The sequence below is a fragment of the Neodiprion pinetum genome, chromosome 4 (genome assembly GCF_021155775.2).
Source record: "Neodiprion pinetum isolate iyNeoPine1 chromosome 4, iyNeoPine1.2, whole genome shotgun sequence".
NCBI classification, from domain to species: Eukaryota; Metazoa; Arthropoda; class Insecta; order Hymenoptera; family Diprionidae; genus Neodiprion; species Neodiprion pinetum.
In genome coordinates, this window is record NC_060235.2 from 38,875,393 (window position 1) to 38,897,006 (window position 21,614).

Consider the following 21,614-nt stretch of genomic DNA (forward strand, 5'->3'; position numbering starts at 1 on the left):
AGCCGCACATATTAAAACTGCCGACTACCGTGAAAGCAGTGCGTCGAAAAATTGTGATATGTAAGCATGGTAAATGTTTTTTTTTTCTCTTTGCAGTTGAAAGAATCAACGAAATACGTGCAGCTGGTAAGTTTTAGTTGTCTTCTTTTCACGTTGTGTATATGCCTCGGTTTTTGCGGTCTTCAAATGAATCGCTTCCTTTTATGATGATGAAGTATTCGGACATTTTGATTTTGAGTTTTATTGTTAAACATACAGAATAATTTACATCAGAATCTAAATCACAACGGATCCCAAATAGGTTTATTTTTTAACGAATTTGAGATACCTTTTTGCGTCAAAACCGTCATCATCGATATCTTCTTCCATTTTGATTACAGTTTTTGGTTTACGCGCCAAGAGCCTTAACTTTCGTTCGGCTTCTGTTAAAGTAGCTAAATTTAGAGGCAGTTTTATTATATGTCTAGGCTCATGATATTTTATGTTTATACTACTTCCATCGGGCAGAACGACTATGGTTGGATACATTCTCTCGTACGTCTTCCTGTGCATTTTTGTTACTGATGCTGTACGGCAGTTGAGCCCCCGTAAAATCGTCTGCAGAGGATGCCACGTGACTCGGAGGACTCCCGGCATTTTACCGCTCATTCTGAAACGCATGGGAGTTAATTTTTCATAGCTCTCAAAGTGCCAGTAAATGGGAATTCGAATTATCTTTTCTCTCTCTCTCTCTCTCAATCTATTAAGACACTATCTATCTATTTGTCTCTCTATATATTCTGCGAAACGATCATTTTGTGAGAATATAATTTACTTTTATAACAAACCAGATAACGAAGAGATGAGATGTTGATCTTTTTTTTCTACTTATTCTTGTACATCATTATAATTGTTGTTCGAAGGTGCAACGATACAAGAGAATGTTATAAGTTCAAAATTGTTAGATTTAAAATTTCTTGTGTCTAATAATCGGTCAATAAACATGCACGTGCATAGAAATAACGAGCGTAATTTACACACAGACCTTTGTTTCACGGTAACGTGAATTTGAAATAATTGAGACAGGAGAAGTGGAATTGGTCAATTTACCAATTTTACAGAAATTGAATCGAAAACTAGCATGTTTATTATACATCATTAAAACGTTACGTTATAACAAAAATTTAAGGTTATGTCCATCGCATATAAGTAATATTATGGCAAGGTTTGAGTTACAGCTGATTGTAATAGAATGAAATATCTAGATAACTTATGTGAAATACTATAATTAATTCAAAATACGTAATCCCTGCTTACTTGTATCTTGCTTTATATCAAACACGATTGCGAAGCTCGAACATTCAGTTCACCATAGCCACAGAATACTTTTCGTCGTGATCAAGTTTCAACTTTCGTGTTAGATAGCGCCACCAATCGGAATCGAGGAAATCGCCAACTGTGACAGTCTCGGTACATACGAAATACGTAGCGACCTGCAAACATCCTGTAAGATAAAATATCTCACACCGTGCTTGCAAAGTAGAATTTACCGCGTTGCGCTACCGCATTGAAAATGTGATGCCTATATTCATTGTCAGAATATATTTAACGACGACTAGTATTTTATAGAACACCCATATAGCGATTGAAATGTAATCGTTGCGAATTCACAACGTCTCGTCATCGAGATCTGACAAAAATCTACTACGAATTTACGAGCAGTCGATACAGTACACGAAATATAATTAAGTATGTAATATGTAGCAATGAATTATTCAACAATCCTTTGACGAATTCGTATGATTATTTCAACTTTAGTTATTCTATTTTCGTACATGAAATAATTTTATATCATCCATTGAAAAATGGTGTATATTGTTTTATTCCTCTATATATACATAACACAACGGTCATACGATATTTTTACGAATGATATTTAAATTGATGTAATATTGTACTAGTATGTAATTCTAAATCAATTTATACGCGCTGTTAAGTTTTTAAGTTATACATTACGTATGCACGCATGTTGTATACAGATATAGTAATCAGTTTTTAATTATTTACCCTAGCAGCGATAATTATTATTTTTTTTTTTTCTTTTCATTTTCAGTTCATAATAATAGAATTGTATGCATGCGATTCAAGGATCGTTCGGGCCAGCTATTGCAAATGTACAACATTTGTACACATAGTAGCTGAGCTAGCAACAAGACACACTTAAATTTCAGAATATGTGTTTTGAAGATTAAAAGAAAATGAATAGAAGAAAAATAAAAATGAATTTTAAATACACGTGTATATAATATCGATTACCTAAGAACAAAAATATAAAAATTTATCGTTTTTATTCTATGTATACATATATATACATACTATATATGTATGTATGTATATATATATATCCATTCGCCTAATTATTGTTTAATATAATTACAATTCATAATTCATATTATATGAGCATTCCGATTCGCGTAAGCAATATCTTCGAACTTTCATTGTTCAAAGGGTTCGAACTTAGAAAGCTAAAGCTTACAGTTAAGGAATTCGCTATTATAATGACTCGAGTAAAAACATAAGCTGACAACATTCCTTTCTTTCTGTTGATCCCAAATCATTTTTTTGCCTTGTCAAGAGATTATCGTCTTATTTTTATTCTCATGATTCTTAGTTTTTCGATTCTTATTTTACTTCCTTCTTCCTGCTTCATCCTACCATGACAAAATAATTGGTTACATATTAGCGCACTCCACTTTTAGAATGCGCTATTAACCACTGTAGCGTAATATCGATATTGTCCTTTTCTTTGCAAGAGATACTGTAGCAGCAGATCTCTCGATCCTGGATCACAGATAGGTTCCTATAAAAAGAGATCAATCAAATTGATGAGTGATGAAACAATACAGGAACAAATTGGATTTCATATCACATCAACTCACATTCTTTCGATTAGTCCATTTTCATCAAGAGCATGTGGCAGATCTCTCTTGTTACCCAATACCAGCACGGGTATACCAGTTAGCTGTGGTTTGTCGAGTAAATTGTGAAGCTCGTTGCGGCTGGCTTCGATTTTTTCTGGATCAGATGCGTCGACCATATAAACAATGGCGTTCACTCCTCTGCAGTAACGTTCCCACATCGACCTAAACCTCGGTTGACCGCCGATGTCCCAAACTTTAATAGTCACGTTGCCCTTTGTTATTTTCCGCATGTTAAAACCAACAGTTGGTATCATGTCCTCACTGAACTGCCCAGACTGTAAATATCAACTATTGTAATGTGTTCTATACTCACATGCGTAAAAAGTAAGCGGTGGGTAGTTAATGTGTCAAAATTTTGTCAATGAAGCAGAGAAGAACGAAGGAATAAAAAAGATCAAGTCACTGGTAGTTTCGATTGAGTTTGCTAACAGCAAGTCGCGGTTTTGAAGATAAGGAACAAAGCAACTTTGACCTGGACGAATAACTGGGAGTCAAAATTCATAATTGCTTGGACAGTTGATGGCTTGGAATGGGGAGGGACCGAATGATAAAAATATGAATGAAATTATGGAAGTTTAGCTATAAATTGGGGAGCATACCGCAATCACGTTGACAAATGTGGTTTTTCCACTGTACTGAAGTCCAACAAGGGTGAGTTCCATTTCCTCCTTCCAAAACAGCGACTTGAACCAGTCCAGTATGCGGTTTATTAACGCCAACATTTTGGAATAAACAGATCACCGATCGTGTTTCCAGTATTTTCAGCCCAAGAAACGTCAACCTCCGGTCTGACTTTGTGCACTGCCGATGCGCTGCTCGGTTAACAGGAGGTGTGTACCGCTCTAGTCATACGCGAAAGTGAAAAACAGCGATGTGACTAATCTGTTTGGATCGTTGAGCGTATATATTTTGTGGTAAACAGCTTATCGGAGCCCCTTTGTCCTAACGAAATTGACGGCACTGAACGGGGTGTCTTGGGCGGTTTTAATTTATCTAGTAGAAGACTGTTCGACGTATGTATCTACGCGTAATATCTCGCGTGGTGTATATATGAACCACTGTATAACGTGAGATGAATTTGACACGAAGCAGAAGATTTTATCAGCGGTTCTCAGTTTACTTTCTCGCCTACCGCCCACGTTTTGTTACCATGCGCGCATGCAACTATGCCTAGAACCTAGCTAGAACGGGTGCTTTCCATGTACTGACTCAAGCTGACTCAAGTGGCTTGTGTCGCTATTTCTGGTGTATTCCTTTGCCCAGATTGGCCGGTTACACCAGAAATAGCGACACAAGTCGATTTGAGTCAGTAAATGGAAAGCACCCAACATACACCAGGCAATATTCCGGCTCAGTAGATATGTGTACACGGTGTATTTTATGTCCTCTAGTACAGAGCTTTAGTTAGATTCTGACACGTTCGATATTCCTAGGAATTTTACGACCTACGGTGTTGGATGAGCACCGTTTGCATTAACGGCCGCACGTAAAGGGCCGTGCAGAAAACAAAAAAGAGTCTGCGGCGGGCGACGGGCAATACAAACGGTGCTCATCCAACACCGTGGGACGTGAAATTCCTAGGGATATCGAACGAGTTTATCTAAGTCTTATATGCTCTAAGATCTAAATCTCCGTACACGTGGTGCTATGTTTTTAAATGTAATTTTGCTTAGCATAAGATTTTCAGTTTTAGCATGACAGTTTTATTTCAATATGGATTATTGATTTCACTGTGTCAACTAGTGAGTTACTTCTTAACTTGCAGTAAAACTTATCTCTACTTGTTCGATAATCAATGATTCACTTCGGTGTTTCAATACCAGGTTGAGAGATGGCGCCACAAAACTTTTCGGTAATAAAAATGAATTGCATAGGTGTATGCCGAAGACGTATGTACAATGGAATCTCCTACTCGAAAACCTGAGTTCATTGAAGTCGGAGACGTTTACTGAAGAATATAAAGACAGTTGCCCTAATGGCTTTGGTGTGACAACCGAAAATCGTCGTGCGATTGTGCTCCTTGAGATGTTCCAACAGTAGGGTTGAGAACTTACTGCAGAACATCAGAGAGTTACCGATTTTGACACGATGCTGGCTGTATTTACCTTCCGAGTAACACAGTCTTCGCAATGGTAAGCCCAAGCCAGTATTTAGCCTGAGTGTCCTTGCTGACTTGTCGGCGATACAAGAAATTAATAATGAGAATAAATTTCTTCCAAAATTCGTAGCAATCAGTGATTTAATTAAAGTATGGGAACCTGAGAGAAGAATGTATACATAGATCATAAATAATAATAGATCAGAATGTATATGATCCATTTACGATCAATACGTGATGCATACTATAAATTTTCTAATTTTCCAGGAGACAAACTAAATTATCTACAATGATACGGCTATAATATGTAAATGGAAGAATTAATCATTTCGAAATGGGATTCTATTCGACATGCGCTCAATGTATTCCATAACATTAATATTCATAATTATTCCAACAACTTTTCATTTACTCTCTCGATCTTGAATTTTCGTAGGCATAGAATCGAAACGCTGTTATAGCGAGTCGCAAGTGAAGTATCTACTTTGGGGAGAGAAGCAGAATTGTTTTTCGAAAAGTGTTCGTATGGAAAAAAATTAAAGTAACTGCAATATATCACGGATCCGCTAATTTTGATCCAGATGAAATGGATGCTCCGTATATCTGACAATATTTAACGCAGTGTCCTGATTTAAAGACTTAAAAAGGTGATAGTCGGCGATTTTTTTTTTTTTTCATAGGGAGAGATAGAACGAAGCTTCTTAAACTTCGAGTGTATTTTAACACACATTTGAAAGGTACGAACAAAAATGTATGTCATCCAACTGTCGCAGAACAGCAGCGTTATTAGCTGACCCGTTAACTGAAGAATATATCTTTAGTCAACGGCTGACCATCGAAGGGCCTAGCCGCTTGAGAGTCTGGAATCGGCAGGAAAGATAAAGTGCGTATTTCTTGTCTAAAATGTAAAAACTAAAATCACTATACATCATATCATATCATCATGCACCATCATACATCATACATTATACATCATATCATACATCGTACACAGTATTAAAGTTCGAAACCAGAGTTTGGATGTTCGGATGTTAGGATGTTCAGAAAGTGACGTCACCAAAAATTTCTTTTCTCTTGACGTCATCGATCTATAGCAATCGTAGACGAGGAAAATCAGTTAGCCGAATTCCTCAGTCCGGAAACAACCGCGCAGTAGAGTGGACGTATGAGGATCGCGCTCCGCAGATTTCGAGTGCCGGGTTCTCTACCTCCTGGATCCTGCTCTCCGGGTTCGCTTCCTGGTGCAACTCGACTTCAGGGACAATTGCTTCGTAGCTTGTGCGTTCCTGGTCCGCTACCTGGTGAAACTCAACTTCAACGATAAGCGCTCTATAATTTGTATGCTTCAGGTCTACTGCCTGGTGAACCTTGACTTCCAGGACAAGCGCTCCGTGGTTCCTGCGGTCTAGGTATGCTACCTGGTGGAACTCAACTTCCACGACAAGCGCTCCATAGTTTCTGCGCTTAAAGTCGAATACCTGGTGAAAGTCGACTTCCGGGACAAGTGCTCCGTGGTTTCTGCGCTCCAGGTACGCTACCTGGTGAAACTCGACTTCAGGGACAAGCGCTTCGGAGTTTCTGCGCTCCAGGTCCGCTACCTGGTGATCTCGACTCTTGGAGGACGAGGAAGACGAGGAGAACAAGGTGGACGAGGAGGACAAGGATTTGTGCACGGTGAGTATAACATTCTCATAATTTTTAATGGCAATTGAAATTATATTTTATCTAAAATTTTTAAACTTGTCATGTTTACAATAAATTATTTCAATTCATTTTTCGCAAGCCCAAATTCAGTAGCTATCAATGCGCTAATAAAATTTCTATAATTTTTTATAATTTTCTGATAACCTTCTTGGTAAAATGTGTCAATAAAAAAATTATATTAATCCTTACACAATATTTTTGATGTGTTTTGATACTCTAAATATTTATCAGTATTCGAGATATAACCCGAGGTTGTTAGCGGTGGTCGTTGGAGGTGATTGGTGGTGGTTGGCGGTGGTTGGCGGTGGTTACGGGTGGTTGCGGGTGATCGAGGTGGACGAGGAGGAGGACTAGGAGGAGGAGAAAGACGAGGAGGACGAGGATTTGTGCACGGTGAGTATGACATTCTTATAATATTTAATGGCAATTAAAATTATATTTCATCTATAATTTTTCAAACTTGTCATGTTTACAATAAATTATTTTATTTAATTTTTCGCGCAAGCCCAAATTCAGTAGCTATCAATGCCAATGTAAATTGTTAGACATCTCTTGAACAATTAACTTTTTAGAAACTAAGTTGAATACGTATTTTCTTCACGCTTAAGGATGAGGAGGAGAAGGACGAGGTGGACGAGGAGAACGAAGGTGGTCGGAGGGAGTCGGAGGTGATAGAAGGTGGTTAGAGAAGGAGGAGAAGACAGAAGAGGAGGACAAAGAGGACAAGGACAGAGACGAAGAGGAGGACTAGGTGGACGAGGAGGACGGAGGTAGTTGAAGGTAGTGGGAGGTGGTAGGGGGTGATAGGTAGGAACAGGAGTCGGAGGTAGACGACGAGGAGGACGAAGAAGACGAGGAGAACAAGGTGGACGAGGTCGACCAGGATTTGTGCATTGTGAGTATAACATTCTAAAGTATTGAATAGAGTAGGAATAGGATCAGCAGTAGGATCAGGAGTAAGAGTAGGAGTAGGAATGTGAGGAGTTGTAGTCGAAATAGGAATAGGAGTAGTAGGAACTGAAGTCAAAGTTGAAGTAGAAGTAGAAGTGGAATTAGGAAAAGTAGAATTAAGAGGAGTAGAAGTAGAATTAGGAAAAGTAGAAGTAGGAGTAGGAGTAGGAGTTAGAGTAGAAGTGGGAGTTGGAGTTAGAGAAGAATTAGGAGTAGAGTAGTAGGAGTAGACTGGTAGTAGGAGGAGGGGTAAAGTGGGGTGGGGTAGGGTAGGTTAGGGTAGGGTGGGGTAGGCCCCAACACCCGACTGCCCCAACACCCCACGACCCCATTAGCTCACCACCCCAGCACCCTACCCCACTATCCAACCACCTTATCACCCCATCACCCCACTACCCAACCACCCCATCACCCCATTACTCCACCACCATCTGACCACCTCCAACCACCTCCATCCACCGCCAACGACCGCCAATGATCACCGCTAACCACTTCAGGTTATACCTTGAATATTAATGAATATTTTTAGTATTAGAACAGATCAAACATTTTGTGCGACGATTGATATATTTTTTTCTTTGAAAAATGAATCGAAATAATTAATTGTAAGCATGACAAGGTTAAAAAAATTTAGATTAAATATAATTACAATTGCCATTAAATATTATAAGAATGTCATACTCACCATGCACAAATCCTCGTCCTCCTCGTCCACCTTGTTCTCCTCGTCTTTCTTCTCCTCCTCCTCCTCCTCGTCCTCCTCCTCGTCCACCTCGATCACCCGCAACCACCCGTAACCACCGCCAACCACCACCAATCACCTCCAATGACCACCGCTAACGACCTCGGGTTATATCTCGAATACTGATAAATATTTACAGTATCAAAACACATCAAAAATATTGTGTAAGGATTAATATAATTTTTTTATTGACACATTTTACCAAGAAGGTTATCAGAAAATTATAAAAAATTATAGAAATTTTATTAGCGCATTGATAGCTACTGAATTTGGGCTTGCGAAAAATGAATTGAAATAATTTATTGTAAACATGACAAGTTTAAAAATTTTAGATAAAATATAATTTCAATTGCCATTAAAAATTATGAGAATGTTATACTCACCGTGCACAAATCCTTGTCCTCCTCGTCCTCGTCTTCCTCGTCCTCCGAGAGTCGAGATTCACCAGGTAGCGGACCTGGAGCGCAGAAACTACGGAGCGCTTGTCGTGGAAGTTGAGTTCCACCAGGTAGCGGACCAGGAGCGCAGAAACTACGAAGCGTTTGTCCTGGAAGTTGAGTTTCACCAGGTAGCGTACCTGGAGCGCAGGAACCACGGAGCGCTCGTCCCTGAAGTCGTGTTTTACCAGGTAGCGGACCTGGAGCGCAGAAACTACGGAGCGCTTGTCGTGGAAGTTGAGTTCCACCAGGTAGCGTGCCTAGACCGCAGTAACCACGGAGCGCTTGTCCTGGAAGTCAAGGTTCACCAGGTAGTGGACCTTAAGCGTAGAAACTATAGAGCGCTTGTCCCTGACGTCGAGTTTCACCAGGTAGCGGACCTTGAGCGCAGAAACTACGGAGCGCTTGTCCCTGAAGTCGAGTTTCACCAGGTAGCGGACCTGGAGCGCAGAAACCACGGTGCACTTGTCCCGGAAGTCGACTTTCATCAGGTATTGGACCTCGAGCGCAGAAACTACGGAGCGCTTGTTCCTGAAGTCGAGTTGCACCAGGAAGTGCACCCGAAGCGCAGGATCCAGGAGGTAGAGAACCCGGTACTGGAAATCTGCGGAGCGCGATTCTCATACGTCCACTCTACTGCGCGGTTGTTTCCGGACTAAGGAATTCGGCTAACTGATTTTCGTCCTCGACGATTACTATAGATTGATGACGTCAAGAAAAATAAAATTTTTGGTGACGTCACTTTCCGAACATCCGAACTTGGGTTTTGAACTTTAATACTGTGTACGATGTATGATATGATGTATGATGTATGATGTATGATGATGCTTGATGATATGATATGATGTATAATGATTTTAGTTTTTACATTTCAGTCAAGAAATACGCAGTTTAACATTGCTGCCGATCGCAGTCTTAAGCGGCTAAGCCCTTCGATGGCCAGCCGTTGACTTAAGATATATTCTTCAGTTAACGGGTCAGCTAGTAACGCTGCCGTTCTGCGACAGTGGGATGACAAAAATTTTTGCTCGTACCTTTCAAATGTGTTTTAAAATACACTCGAAGATTTAAGAAGCTTCTTTCTATCCCTCCCTATGAAAAAAAAAAATGCCTTTTAGTTTTTTTTCGTTTTCGAAAGGTAGCAAATAAAACGCACCCTATGCTGAGGCACAATCTCAAGTCGCTGCGATCAACGCGTCAAAAGCTTCGACCGTAAGCGGAAAAGTTTCATCATTTTTTTTTCAACTGTTGCACGACGTTGTCCTAATTTGGTGTTATGAGTTTTCAAGATCCTGATGATTGGTAAGACGCCTTCGAAAATTCATTCTACGACGGAGGTTTTGTGGTCCCCAAATATTTTCGATAAACGTTGAGTAAGGATCGTTAAAGGCCGTTACCCTAATAAGGTATTGCGTGCCTTAGATCACTAACCGACTTCTTATGGCCCCCAGGCCCACTTAACCGCTTATTACATGTCACGAAAATTTGCCTAGGGGTAACCGTTGTACGCATGAAACTATACTACATTCTGTAAATACTCTTTCGAGAGTCCAAGTTTCAATCCCCGATCCTGGAATATTCTCCGCATCAAGTACCGTAAATTAGCGCAAATTCACATACCTACGCTTCTGAAAATTATTATTCCGCATAATTATTCATTTTTTGACGTTAGAATAATTGATTTGCAGAACTCTCATGGAATTATTCCGCTGTCAATTAAGTACACACGATTCGAGACGAATAGCTGTAACGTGGTCAAAAAAATTTTCCCTCGATTTCGAGGGTCACTCACGTTGTTTCCAACTCAACGAACCTCCTACTTGATCATTCCCTCGTCAATAATATATCTGTCGAACCGAAAAGGAAATTCCAATACGTTCGATAATTGTACCCGTATTCAGTTGTACTGCTTTCCACATTTACAGATCACAATAGCTGCGGTATAATTTCGGTGGTCAACACGTATTCGTTTAAAATAGTAGCGCGCTTGGGAACGTGACTTGACAAATATACATACGGGAACCGTTGGGTCGAAACGAAAATTAATTAACGATTAATGTATCAATGTCAGGTATTTATGTATATCGCATATAAAAAAGACCGGCCATCCGTCAGAAGTCAGGAGCTAGTTTTTAATTCATGATCTCAAAAGTCAGTTTCAATCATACGTAATCATACATTAAATATTTATTTATGTATTTATTTATTGAAACCAGCGAAATATATGTATACGTTGGTATACAATCGAAAATAGTTTTAATTAATATATTTTTCATGATTTTTAATTCATTTCACATTAAAATCTGTTATTACATTTTGGGTGTGATGTGAAATCTACTCGCATAAATTATAAACATTCGGTATGTTACCAACAATTATTATACATATATAAAATCAGTAAATCAACCGTGACAGGAAGTTCCAAGACGAAGTAGCAGATATTGCAGATTATTTTGTACAAATCATTACGGATGCAAATAATGAAAAAAGCCAGGTCAAGTAACCGTTTCAGTCCCGGCGGTGAAGCATTTTTTTAAAATATCACGATGAGTTGCATATTTCTATAATGTAGTTTTTCAAATTCAAGCGTCAAGTCTCTTATGAATTGGCGTTTTTTCCCATAATGGAAGATATGGCGAAGCGTAAAAAATTAACTCTTCGAATCGGTAATTAAGTGTACTTACGCCCGAGTGTTGAACCCGGATTTACAATAAACGTCGCATAAGTTTTGATAATTTATTCACGAGTACGTGTTCTCGAGTAATGCTTTTAATCGATTTGAAAATCGATATTTGCTCAACCGAATATTAATTATAGATGTTTTTTTTTCCTCGTACATTTCGAACTCGCGTATATCTGCGGGTTTGCTGATATGAAAGAAATCAGTCATACATACATCATGTATACGAACGTATTATCACTTATATTGTTTGTTCAAGGTTTTTTTTCGCAGTCGTCATTTATAAAAAAGTTTGTTTAAATTTATTCGCACGTGCTGTAAAACTTTGGAGAACAGTCGTTTTTCTGCCGTCCATATATATATATACGTATATTAACATGAAAACATACTTCCTTTGGAGGTACGTATTATTTTTTCCGGTATGCCATGTGGAAAAGCATATGGGCTATTCCGCGTCAACCGGATCAGTCATCTCTCAGATATTTTTTTAATTTGGCATGTGGATTGTGTAAGGGGAGTTAGATTTTTGTGCCAAAGCGCGAATCTCATAATGCAAAATTCGATTTTTTATTAACAATAACAAATTAGACTCCCATTTTTTTCAAAAATTCATAACTTCGGCAACAAATTAGATACAATTTTTTTTTTTTTTTCAAATTACGCGGAAAGCTCCATAGAATTTAAAAAAAAATACGAAATGGTAAAAAAAAGTTGTTATCAATTGTTTATTTAACAATTAATTTTTCAAAGATTTTTAAAACAGTGACCGACACGATCAAAAAATTTTTTTAAAATTCTGACATGTTCCTTGAACTGTACTACAACCTGTGAATTAATTCCAGAGGGGTGTTTTTCTTCGTTTTCGAGTAAAAAATCATTAAAGGTGTCGATGCGCATGAAATTGCGGCGCGTCGAGTCTCTACGTAATGGCGGGCGGCCGGTTGCCGTCCACCGCTACCCCGCGGCGGCGTCGCGGCGTTATTTTAGAGTCATTTTCACGATGTAGGACATGATTGAAAAATCTGAAAAAAATACTGTACCTTCACAAGGCCTGCTCAAAGCGATAAGTGAAGTTTCAAGAATGTGTTTTTCACCGTTTTTTTATTACAGAGATTCGAAATTTGTTATGACGCATTATGATTCAAACATGAATTACGAACACAGGTCAAGTGTTGTTCCAGGATATGGAATACCTGCACCTGTGCATGCGTCACCTAAATCCTTCACTATCCAGGTAGTCCAGGTAGGGTCACCACCTCGATTCCGCGAAGGGGTCATTTGGCTAAAGTCAGGTACATTGAATTGCACCTGCATTATGTTAGCCCCATTGGTGGAATTCAAGCAATTAGAAGAGTCGTTGGGTGGGTGAAGCACTATATTCCAGGATATGGAATACGTCCACCTGTGCATGCGTCACCTAAATCCTTCATTATCCAGGTAGTCCGGGTCACCACCTCGATTCCGCGAAGGGGTCATTTGGCTAAAGTCAGGTACATTGAAATGCACCTTCATTATGTTAGCCCCATTGGTGGAATTCAACCAATCAGAAGAGTTGTTGGGTGGGTGAAGCACTATTCTGAACGAGTATAAATTTCGAGCATTTCAAAATGCATAACATTCAATCGAATACCAGTGTAGCGATCAGTGCAATACATCGTCTCATTCTTCACACAAGTAATTCATTTCTGAAAGCAATGTCTACAACAGATGTGAAACGGTGCTGTAATCCTTTCCAAAGAGTTGGCCATAATTGGGTGCGAAATTTGGTAAAGCCAGTGACACCAGCATTACGGAAAAAGTTTCCGGACCTAGGAGAATATGTGTGCATGGATTGTCGAATAAAATTGTACAAATGCAACACAATTACTCCATCTGATAAAAACGAGGTAAGTGATATGAATCATAATTATGCGAGTGGTGACGATCTTGTTTCACCTTCACCAATTAGTGAACAGAGCAGTGTGGAAATGTTTCTTGAGAATGATATCGGGCAAGAATTGTTGTGTGATGTGAAAGAATTGTTTATCAACGCGAAGTGTGTCGCGGACAAAATTAAATATCTCACAATGACTCCTCGTAGTTGGTCCATCAGAGAATTGGAGTTACAATTTGATTGTTCATATAGAATGGCTCGTAAAGCTAAAATATTGCAAAGTGAGCGTGGATTTGGATCCTCCCCAGATCCAAGACCATCTCGCACTCTTTGTGATGATGTTGTCTCTCATGTAGTGGAATTTTACTGTTCTGATGAAATAAGTCGGATCATGCCTGGTCAGAAAGATTTTGTCACTCTTCGCGATGTGGATGGTTCAAAACATCAAGTCCAAAAACGACTTGTTTTGTGTGATCTGAAGGAAGCTTACGCCGCGTTCAAGCAACAGCATCCGAATGATAAAATTGGATTTACAAAATTCGCGGAACTCCGCCCAAAGCAGTGTATTTTAGCTGGACCAACAGGAACACATACAGTTTGTGTTTGCAAAATTCACCAGAATGTGAAACTTATGTTGGTGGCGGTTAGCTCAATTTGTCAGACATTCAAAAGAACGTACCACGATTTGATAAAACAGATATCGTGTGACTCTCCAAATCCTTTGTGCTATCTCGGTGATTGTAGTAGTTGTCCAAGTTTTGATATGGTTACACACGAAATGGAAAGTTTATTCGACGATAATTTCGTAGAAAGTATTAGCTACAAACGGTGGACTCATACGGATCGATCTGTTTTAGAAACGATCACGCAAGAAACGGAAACGTTCCTCGAGACGCTAAAGGAACAGACGATAGCCCTCAAGAAACATGATTTCATTGCTAAACAGCAAAGTGCATATTTGAAAGACAGAAAACATCGTCTACAACCAGGGGAGTTCTTAGTTTTGGGTGACTTTGCTGAAAACTATGCATTTGTTGTTCAAGATGAAATTCAAAGCTTCCACTGGAATAACAATCAAGCTACCATCCATCCTTTTGTTGTGTATTATGTTGAAAATGAGGACTTAAAGCATAAAAGCTTCGTTATCATATCAGAAAATCTACAACATAATACAGTCGCGGTCCATCTGTTTCAGAAGAAACTAATCGGTAAGCTTTTTGAGTTCTTCGGTAGTGAAGTTATCAAGAAAATGATTTATTTTACTGACGGTGCTAGTGCACAATATAAAAATAAAAGCAACTTCATTAATTTGACTCATCATTTTGACGACTTCAATGTCGAGGCTGAATGGCATTTCTTTGCAACGTCACATGGAAAAAGTCCATGTGATGGCATTGGTGGAACTGTGAAAAGATTTGCTGCACGTGCAAGCCTACAGCGGCCCAATGAAAATCTTATTTTGACTCCAAGGCAATTATTCGAATGGAGTGTGAGTGCATTAAAAAATATCGCATTTGACTTCTGCAGCAACAGCGAACACGAAGAACATGAAAAATTATTGAAGCCGCGATTGAACCAAGCAATAACGGTTGAAGGCACTCGACGATTCCATTCATTTTTACCTCTATCTATAAAAACTGTAGAATGTAGGGTTTACTCTTCCTCTGATGAGTCATTTACCCGTAAATCTATGCGCTAAGATAGCCATGTAAGTTATGACGAAAACCTTTGCTCACATTTCTAAGTTTAATGCCCAGTTTGATCAAAGATTAATAGATTGTATCCATAGAATAAGCGATTTATTTGTATGAAATATATAATTGTAAGTGCGTTCATTTCGCAGCTTCCACATATCTTCGGGGGTGATTATAAGTACTAAAATAAGTAGCAAGTTATGTAATTATTATCATTTATGTGCACTCTCATGGTGCGTAACTGTTATTTTGAATCTCTGTAATAAAAAAACGGTGAAAAACACATTCTTGAAACTTCACTTATCGCTTTGAGCAGGCCTTGTGAAGGTACAGTATTTTTTTCAGATTTTTCAATCATGTCCTACATCGTGAAAATGACTCTAAAATAACGCCGCGACGCCGCCGCGGGGTAGCGGTGGACGGCAACCGGCCGCCCGCCATTACGTAGAGACTCGACGCGCCGCAATTTCATGCGCATCGACACCTTTAATGATTTTTTACTCGAAAACGAAGAAAAACACCCCTCTGGAATTAATTCACAGGTTGTAGTACAGTTCAAGGAACATGTCAGAATTTTAAAAAAATTTTTTGATCGTGTCGGTCACTGTTTTAAAAATCTTTGAAAAATTAATTGTTAAATAAACAATTGATAACAACTTTTTTTTACCATTTCGTATTTTTTTTTAAATTCTATGGAGCTTTCCGCGTAATTTGAAAAAAAAAAAAAAATTGTATCTAATTTGTTGCCGAAGTTATGAATTTTTGAAAAAAATGGGAGTCTAATTTGTTATTGTTAATAAAAAATCGAATTTTGCATTATGAGATTCGCGCTTTGGCACAAAAATCTAACTCCCCTTACACAATCCACATGCCAAATTAAAAAAATATCTGAGAGATGACTGATCCGGTTGACGCGGAATAGCCCATATGTATAATACTCACAAAAGTTCCGTCTCAAGAAGTTGAAAAGAGAAGAGGGGAAATACATTGTTACATGTATTACAAGGGGGAATAATATTACACATATTTTGTATAAATTGGTTCGAAAAATTCAAATGCGTACATTTATATAATAATATTTTTACTTTATTTCATTAACATATATTTTTTTTTCATTGTATTTTTCCATCTTTTATTCCTAAATAATATACATATTACTGTCTAATTTCGCTAATCGTTTGTTTTCTCTTCACTATATGTATATATACTTCTTTTTTTCTTCCCATACAATCCTGTTACTCTTTCTTATCCATACTTGAATAGTTTGTGTATGTTACATTATGCCCGATGGATTTTTCACTGTCGTATAAAATATTGTTCGTTTAAATTTTCGGCCGTCACAGCGATATCATACTACGAGCTGTGCTTGTTGTATTTATGTATGCATGCATGCGTGCGCGCGTGTGTCTTTTCGTGTGTGTCACCTTTTAAACGCGATAGAATACTTGAAAAACAAAACAACCTCAAGTCTCCCAGATTTAAAAGATCAGACACACACGTTACTCTCCGGTTGATTTAAAAATTTTTTTTCTCCATTTCATACGCATGTATTTATATGTGTAATAATAATAATATATTAGATTAATTGCATGTGTGTATGCGTATTATATATACTAAGTATTTATCTACAGTGAAATTCGGTACTCGTTGCCAGACTCGCATTTCACAATATACAGTTGTCTAAAAAATATCGACCGATATACACGTGCGTTTTCACAGTCCTCCTCATCATCATCATCATCATCGTTATCGTGAATTCATAGATTGATTTTATAGTTGGCTTATGTTACTGATTAATTAATGATTTCATGCGATACGCGCATCGTGTAATATGAATTGACGAATTTCATATCGGCGTTGTGATATCGACGGATGTGTACCGTGTATAAAATTGTTTTCATCTTGCATCGTTATTTAATAAGTATACAAATAATGAATCCGTACATCGAAATTCATATACACCGAGCTAATTATCGATAGTATAACAATCCTCAATATAATATAATATAATGTAATCCTACTTGGCCGTTGACGAAACCAACATACATATACACACAGCCGTTTTTACGTTACTCGACTTTCAGGCTAATTTTTTTATTATATAGTATACCGTTGGTCGAGAGGATCCTTTCCAACAATTCCCATCTATGCCTGTATTCAATTTTTTTTTCCATCTTCATCGCTAATTCTACATTAATTATGTTTACAATTGCCGTTATGTACAGATAGCCGCTTTTTTTTTTTTAACAATAGCAATAACAATAATCATTAATAATAATAGTAAATAATAAGTAAATATACACATGTGCTCATACATAAATTAATTCTACACAATGTAGTAGATGTACAACTTCGGAATAGAAAAAAAAGAACGCCCGAGACGCGGTTCGTGTAGCATCATTTTACGCCATAATTATATATATATGTATTATATGCATATAAATATATTATTATTCGTAAGTAATAATAAAATATGTATGTCATATGTATACGGTGAAAAGCTGTTCTTTGTTTGTTTCTTTTTTTTTTTCAATTTATCTTCGAACTTTTGTCCTCGTTAGTTCATCAACTAACGAGTACAGAGGGCAAAAGAAAATCGTCGTACGTTCTTCTGTTTCAGTATTTTTCTTCTTATTCGTTTCATTAAACATTTTATTATACATAACATATTATACATATCTAATAGGTTGAATTTACATTTGCAACAATTTGCCGTTGTACTCGTTACTGCATTATGGCGTTACAAGATTATAAAAACGTTTCAATCTATATTATACGCATTATAGTATTCCTATACTGTAATATTATGTACAGTAGTTGATTTATTTCTTTTTATTTCCATTTTGAATCTTTTGCTTTGTGAACTTTGCTAATCGTTATTACCTTCATTCGGGATCATCGTGGTTTAATCGCAGAATGACAAAGAGTGACGACGACATATTTAATACATAGAAATGAATTCGTCTTCGACACAAAAAAAACAAAAAAATAGAAAAAACACATACATGTATATTAAATGTCTAAAAACTGAATTAAAACTCATCTTTGTCCATAATATTATAATGCGAATTTTATCAGTGTGTATAAAGTTGCAATAAGCGATTGTGAAATTAAGGAAGACCGTAAGCTATCGTTTCAGTGTTTTATGCATGTACGAGGGGATAATTATTTACACATAAATTATTTCGGATTTGACCCGTAAAAATTGAAATCACGTTGTCATTGAACGATCGAATTTCGTTATTAAATTTGTATAAAAAGTTAAAAGATACGTTTTTCTTTCATACAACGGAAGGACTATTGCCACTGTGAATCAGCGGTTCGCGATTTCGGAGTAACACCTCATTGGCAAGGAAGACTGATATTATTATAGGTATAACATGATTGTTTTTTTTTTTTTTATCAATTTTCTTTTTGTTTTTGTTTTTTTTTTTTTTTTTGTCTTTTTGTTTTTCATCAATTCCTCTCTATCACAGGTCCGTTTGAGTACAATCGCATACTTGCATGTATACAAATACATGATTGTATATATACATATATACGTATGTACGTGCACTTGTATATACACATAATGTAACGTACGATCATATTTTCACGATCGATCACATGATTCGAAATTATGATTATTATTTACTTCTCCTCGTTTTCCCTGTCGTTGAAAATTATTAAAGGTGAATTATTCATGGTTGCGGTTTTCTTTTCCTTCCATTCATCGTCATTCTGATTTATCTTGAGAACACACTGCCGGGCGAGATATACTTAAACATACCTATAATATTACGTATCATGCTATAATGTATGTGATAACCATGCGCGTCGAAATTCTTTTTGTGTGTGCGCGCGTGTGTACGTGTATAACAATAGTAACAATAATAATAATATTAATAATAATAATAATAATAATGATAATAATAAATACATGTCATCGGTCTCGCGACGGGTGTCACTCGGCGACGGCGTTATACGATTTCCTTAATCCTAATTCGGAGGCGGTCAAACTTTCGCCCTTGACGTAGTAATCGGCCGCGTCCCTTCTGCGGACGGCCGTTGCATTGCCGTTCGACGTTAACGTCGTCGATTCGTTTTTGCCGTTCGCCTGGATATTCGCGTTGCCGTTTTGCAATTTAGCCGCCGCAGCGGAAGCCGCGTTCGCCTCGGCCCGCTTCTTGTCGGCCCTTATCTTCTTCTGGGCGTATTGCTGCTGGTAGAATTCGTTGAAGAGGAAGAAGAACATTACCGCGTGCATTCCGATCCACCATACGAAGGCCCTCGGGTAGTTGCAGTCGATAAAGAGGAGCTGGAAAGCGTGGATCATTATGGCGACAAACTGCAGCATCTGGAACGCGGTCAGGTATTTCTTCCACCAGAGGTAAGGCTGCACTCGGGGTCCCAGGGCGGCCAGCAGGTAGTACGTGTACATAACTATGTGCACGAACGTGTTCAACAGACCGAAGAACGTCGAGTGGCCACCTGAGGGCATTTATTAAAACATTAAGATTCCCACTTTCGAGGATAAGTCGAATGTCACGAGAGCAATGGTTACGGGTTACGGGTTTATTACGGCGATTAATCGATTAATCGACCATTTCGATTAATAGTTTTTTCGATTAATCGTTTCTCCAATCAACCGATCAATCGAACATTTAGATTAACAGTTCTTTCGTTTTATCGATTAATCGACGGTTTCGATTCATGTACGGATAGACCTGCAGAATTGTTATGAGGTAACTTCGATTAATCAATTAATCGAGAAAACGATTAATCGAAACCATCGATTGATTGAGAAATTGGAAAAACGAAAAGCAGTAATCGACGATGATTGGAATAATCGAACATAAAAAAAAAAACCCGTTTAGGGACGCTCTTTAAACTTCCGATTCTTGTAGTAAATAAGTCCCGCTCTTAGAGTCCCGCAAGTAGACGTGTACGATGAGAAGTTACGGATAGGCTACTGTATGTATAAAGCGCATATGCTTTAAACAATGCAAGGAGCTGTTTTCGTAAATTCGGTACTTTTATTTTACGCATAATTTTCATACTTTCATTATAATTACCTGGAGTGAATTTAACGCCGAACCATACGGACATTGGCATGCATCCGTGGTGGATAACGTGGAGAGTTGATACGTGGTCGGTCTTTTTCCTCAGAACGAAGAAGATCTGAAAGCGAAAGTGAGTAACCGGTCAGATCGTTGGACGTAATGAAATTGCAGCCTATTTCACGAGGGCTGAACTAATCATCGGTAACTACAGCGTCGTTGCTTGTACATGTGGTAAGTTTTAACCGAGGAATGCTTCATTTCAATAATTATTTTTCGCTCTGTTGTTTTTTTTTTTTTTTCGTTTCTCTGTGTTTGTTGATATTGTTGCTGTTACGTACCGTATCCATGAATTCCGTGAATTTGGAGAAGTAGTACCACCAGCTTGCGTAGACCATCTGTTTGCGATGTGACAAGAAATGATTAGTCAATTGATATTCATTTCATTCCAGTTCCTGTGTCAGCGATACATGTACACGATGTGTAAGAGAAAATTGTTTTTTTTTTTTTTTTTTTTTTTCAAAGAACTCGATCCAACAAATGTATCAATTAAAAACTGAAGTTCAAAGTTAAACATGTTGAAATTTCACACTTGAATTTAGAGTATGAGAATATCAGAGAAAGATATGTTTTTTTCGAATTCTAATCTATGATGAATTATAATTACTGTAATTATAGTAAATGAGTTGTGTGTGTATTTTGGGTCAGTGTCTAGGATAATAACTGTCAGATTCTGTTTACGACGATACGAACAAAATGTTTCGGTAACGGTTTCGACAGAGTTTTTCTTTTTCTGTAGCTTTCTATATATCGTTATAACGATTGACTCATGAATGTTTGTTCTTCATTTTTCGTCTTGCTTGTTGCCTTTTTTTTTGCGCTGCGGTTCGAAATCGAATACCGAATAATTTCGCGGTCAACGTTTGGCAAAGAGAATAATAATAATAATAATAATAATAATAATAATAACAACAACAACAATAAGAATAATTGGAATGGGAAAGAAGAAGAGGAAGAAAAAAGAATATATTCTTAAAAATAATCAAGTATTTGTAAATATTTCATTTCGTATCCGTGTCAAGTATGAATATGGAACGTATGATAGCTGTTTGCTTATTTTTCGCGCCATTTATATATTTTACTCAACTATGGTGGGAATATTCGAATAGAATCGTTATACGCTGGAGATGCTGATGTAGTTTCAAAGTAAAATTTACAGCAAAAAATAGGAGAAGAAAAAACATCGACGATTCAGAATCAGAACGACCGTTCTGATTGGGCTGACATTTGGTGATCATTAAAAATTAGAATTCACAGAACCGTTGTGGCGACTAATTTATACGCAGTTATTAATCAGAGAGTTTTACAGTTGTACGATTCGTTAACCTGTAAACATTTGCGGCAGTAATTTGTTTCCTTCATTTTTTTGACACACT

At 37.6% G+C, this 21,614-nt stretch overlaps 3 protein-coding genes across 6 annotated transcripts in view; all 3 read right to left on the reverse strand.

Moving 5' to 3' along the window:
* Positions 1-225: 225 nt before the first annotated feature.
* Positions 226-1,444, reverse strand: mRpL55 (mitochondrial ribosomal protein L55). Its single transcript, XM_046622054.2, has 2 exons — positions 1,297-1,444; positions 226-649 (listed from the first exon to the last, which is right to left on the reverse strand). The coding sequence occupies exon 2, from the start codon at positions 646-648 to the stop codon at positions 304-306; it is 345 nt and encodes a 114-aa protein (XP_046478010.1). The 5' UTR covers position 649; positions 1,297-1,444; the 3' UTR covers positions 226-303.
* A 554-nt stretch (positions 1,445-1,998) lies between these two features.
* Arl8 (ADP-ribosylation factor-like protein 8) lies at positions 1,999-4,062 on the reverse strand. The gene is made up of 3 exons (XM_046622050.2): positions 3,560-4,062; positions 2,919-3,235; positions 1,999-2,839 (listed from the first exon to the last, which is right to left on the reverse strand). The coding sequence occupies exons 1-3, from the start codon at positions 3,680-3,682 to the stop codon at positions 2,719-2,721; spliced, it is 561 nt and encodes a 186-aa protein (XP_046478006.1). The 5' UTR covers positions 3,683-4,062; the 3' UTR covers positions 1,999-2,718.
* Positions 4,063-17,621: 13,559 nt separating this feature from the next.
* Positions 17,622-21,614, reverse strand: part of LOC124216907 (very long chain fatty acid elongase AAEL008004) — a 54,245-nt gene continuing 50,252 nt past the window's right edge. For all 4 annotated transcript variants that reach the window (XM_046622009.2, XM_046622007.2, XM_046622008.2 and 1 more), the window contains 3 exons: positions 20,520-20,576; positions 20,194-20,299; positions 17,622-19,609 (listed from right to left, as the gene is read on the reverse strand). In XM_046622009.2, the coding sequence (XP_046477965.1) occupies positions 19,083-19,609; positions 20,194-20,299; positions 20,520-20,576 (690 nt within the window). In that variant the 3' untranslated portion in view covers positions 17,622-19,082. The remainder of the gene's footprint in view (positions 19,610-20,193; positions 20,300-20,519; positions 20,577-21,614) is intronic.